A 3,563-nucleotide genomic window follows, 5' to 3' on the forward strand; every position below is an offset into this window, starting at 1 on the left:
ATTAATGACAGAATTTTCATTTTTGGGTGAACTAACCCTTTAAGAATGTTGAATTATTTACTCCAAATATGATGCTGTTATCCAAACTTATTACACAACTCTCTGCAACACTCAATTCTGGTTGGTCAGTTGCTGAATGCAGCAGTTAGAAATGTCTTAATATTCACCATTGTCCTTGGCAACACTGTATCCATCTGATTTTTTATCATGGAAGTAAGCTATTTCCTGTAAATGTGCAAGACTTCTGATTCATTAATGGGTATAGGTAAATAATTAGAAGAACAGCCTTGGACATTCAAGTCAAAAATGGCTGCACCCACTCTTACGTTAAAAATAAGGTGGATATCAGAACGCTCATGTGAGTAGATTAAACCAGCGCTACTTTCATGTCACTCATATCACACCGTGGACTCGCTCTTGTTACGTACAAATGCAACTGGCGCCATCTTGCATGTGTATCAGTTATCGACTGTAATAGAAATTACCTCAGCAAATGGACTTTTCTTCTAAGCAGAGGCTCTAAGATAATATACAGGAAAAATGATTCAATTATTTAATACGTACAGTACTAACGTACAGTATTTATTTATTTTGCTCCTCTCGGTGTCCGTGTCCTGATCACCTGTCAGGATTTATTTTACGATTAGCTGTATAAGTTGTCCCTTACAAATTCAAGCACACAACTGACAATTGTACTGTATAATTTCTCCAAATGTGTTTCAGAGGGGGCATCAGAGATGGTGACATCATGGTTAAGTTAAACGGAGAGCCTCTCATGAGCACCAGCGACCTGAAGGAAGCGCTCAACCAAGACACGACTCTGCTGCTGGAGGTGCGCAGAGGCAACGACGACCTGCTCTTCAACATTGAGCCTGACGTCATCATGCAGTGAGACCCAAATGTGAACCATCGAACTCTCACTGAAGACATTGATTTTATCATGTCAGTCATGCACTGTCATGGCCAAAGGGATGTCTTACAGGGCATCCTTCTACAAAACAGGGACCTCTTTTACAAGCTGAGAGGAATCTAACCTTGAGCTTTTGCAATCTCGGTCATGTCAAGTCTGCCTAAGAGATTTTATATGAAAGGCATTTCATAACAGCACACTTTCTTCGAAGCAGGTTTGAAGCGGAGAATGATTTAGATCATTGCAAATATGAAAAATTGCAGTACTGTATTTTGTAGAAAAAGACAAAGCTGGTGATATTTTATACCCAGTCCACAATGAATCTACAATGAAATGTTAAGCTGGGAAAATTTTTAAAAGTTGAAATCTCAATAAATTATATATATATTATATAATTATATATATATTATATAATTATATATATATATATTTCATTGCTGAAACTTGTGGCACCAGTGGCAAGAATCAATTGTTGTATGTATATATATATATATATATATACATTTTATATAATTTGTGCAGAATGACTGTCATGAAGAATGACATTTTTATGGTCATCTTGTCCAATGAAATGTTGTGTGCTTTTTATATGCAGAAATCAGAGACGTCTTCTGTTCATGTAATCTGTTTATCAGTCTGTATATGCTCATGTTCCTGTTTGTCCTAAATGTCTATGCATATCATATGTCCTGATTACCATGTCTTCAAATATGCTCATATATTTTTTGGTTCTCTTCAGCCGGATCTATGAATGTTGAACCTATGAAATACTTGGCAGATTAGATTGGTGGATGATAAATGCTAAATTTTAACAGAGCAGTCAGTTGAAACTAATATAAAGAAGAGTCAAGTTAGATTATGTAAAAGAGGCAAGTTAACTGACACTGTCAGGTCTAATGATTCATGATTAGTCAGCGTTTGGATTGGAAAGTCACAGATCCAGAATACCCTTCAGAACTTTCCAGCACACAAAGCTTTTTCTCCAGTTCTCACTGTCTGGACAGGACCCATGGATCACAAAATCTAGACATGACACAAGGCTACACATTTCAAGCAGCGTAGGATGATTTGATAGCTTTAGCTTATTCACTGAAGTAGGCCTGTTTCTATGAAAAACACCATCAAGATCTACTCATTCAAAGCAGTTAAAAAAAATCTTATGATGCCATTACCTTTAAATCTTTAATATACTTTACTATAAGGTGTGTCCAACTTTGTGTACATATGCTCTATTGTATGCCATTTTGTGTTCACACTGAAAAATCCAACAAAAACGTGCACTTCAAATACTCATTTGCTCACTTCAAATACAGGTGCATTTCAATAAATTAGAATGTCGTGGAAAAGTTCATTTATTTCAGTAATTCAACTCAAATTGTGAAACTCGTGTATTAAATAAATCAGTGCACACAGACTGAAGTAGTTCAAGAATAACCTACAATTTTGTGTTTTCTGAGATGGACTCTATAAATGGAAAGCCAGTCATGTTGCAGATGTGCAGAAAAGTTGCTTGCTGCACATCCTGCATTTTTTCCAGAAGGTCCCATTCAATTTAAATGGGTCGTGACATGAGAAATACATTTTTCTGACATATGAGAGGTCTTTGTACCATTAAAATATTCTATCCCCCGGTTTCACAGACAAGGCTTAAGCCTAGTCCCAGACTAAAATGTAAGTCTGAGCTGTTTCAACTGAAAGAAACTTGCACTGACTGATCTTAAAATATTTCAGTGCCTTTGTTTTGTCTCAAGATGCACACCAGTAATGTTTTTTTTCTAAGGAATGTTTATAAAAATTACTTGAATGTCCTAATTGAGCTATGGCCTAATCCTGGCTTAGTCTAAACCCTGTCTGTGAAACCAGGCCTATAAATTTTATAGCTTAAAACATTATCCTTAGCCTTTAGATAACCAAGCTCCAAAACAGCTAATTTTGTTGTGGGATCTTTGATATTACACAGGCAAATACATTTGGAAATTTCTTCTTCACTATAACTATAAGCTCCACCATAACGAATACCTAACACCACCCCATTAAGCCTAACCTTAATGATGCTATAATCTCCACACTACCCAAACTTCCAGTCTAAAACTGTTGGTCTGGCACTGCTGTGACATTTGACCCTGCAGCTCTGCAACTGGTTATTATCGGATCAGATGCGAGTGTCACGCTGCATCAAAAGCAAACGGAACCCATTGTGATCAATACACTGGATACAGTATACCGATGCCTATTCAATTCTGACGTATTCCACGGACTAGAGCTACTCCTCCTGACAACAGGGTAATCAGACATTCATTTTAATGAGTTCTGTTTAAGCAGAATCTTTTCATCTGTACAACCCTCAGAAGGACTGTAAATGAAGGTTTTATATGGATAATAATTTCAAAACACTTATGTGCAACAGTGAGTTGCGTTTTTCCATGCCAATACATTAGTCAGTCATAACAGTGGCCGTTTACGACAAGCCTTAAAGGGGTCATATGATGTTGCTAAAAAGAACATTATTTTGTGTATTTGGTGTAATGAAATGTGTTTATGCGGTTTAGGGTTCAAAAAACACATTATTTTCCACAAACTGTACATTATTGTTTCTCCTCTATGCCCCGCCTTTCTGAAACGCGTCGATTTTTACAAAGCTCATTGGTCTGAA

At 36.6% G+C, this 3,563-nt stretch overlaps 1 protein-coding gene across 1 annotated transcript in view; it reads left to right on the top strand.

Moving 5' to 3' along the window:
* The window catches only part of LOC107661977 (serine protease HTRA3-like), a 12,839-nt gene extending 11,530 nt beyond the window's left edge, over positions 1 to 1,309 (top strand). Inside the window, exon 9 of the mRNA XM_016451803.1 lies at positions 724 to 1,309. Coding sequence (XP_016307289.1) covers positions 724 to 892 — 169 coding nt within the window. The 3' untranslated portion in view covers positions 893 to 1,309. The remainder of the gene's footprint in view (positions 1 to 723) is intronic.
* The last annotated feature ends 2,254 nt before the right edge of the window (positions 1,310 to 3,563 follow it).

The sequence above is a fragment of the Sinocyclocheilus anshuiensis genome, unplaced genomic scaffold (genome assembly GCF_001515605.1).
Source record: "Sinocyclocheilus anshuiensis isolate Anshui unplaced genomic scaffold, SAMN03320099.WGS_v1.1 scaffold603, whole genome shotgun sequence".
In the NCBI taxonomy this organism is placed as follows: domain Eukaryota; kingdom Metazoa; phylum Chordata; class Actinopteri; order Cypriniformes; family Cyprinidae; genus Sinocyclocheilus; species Sinocyclocheilus anshuiensis.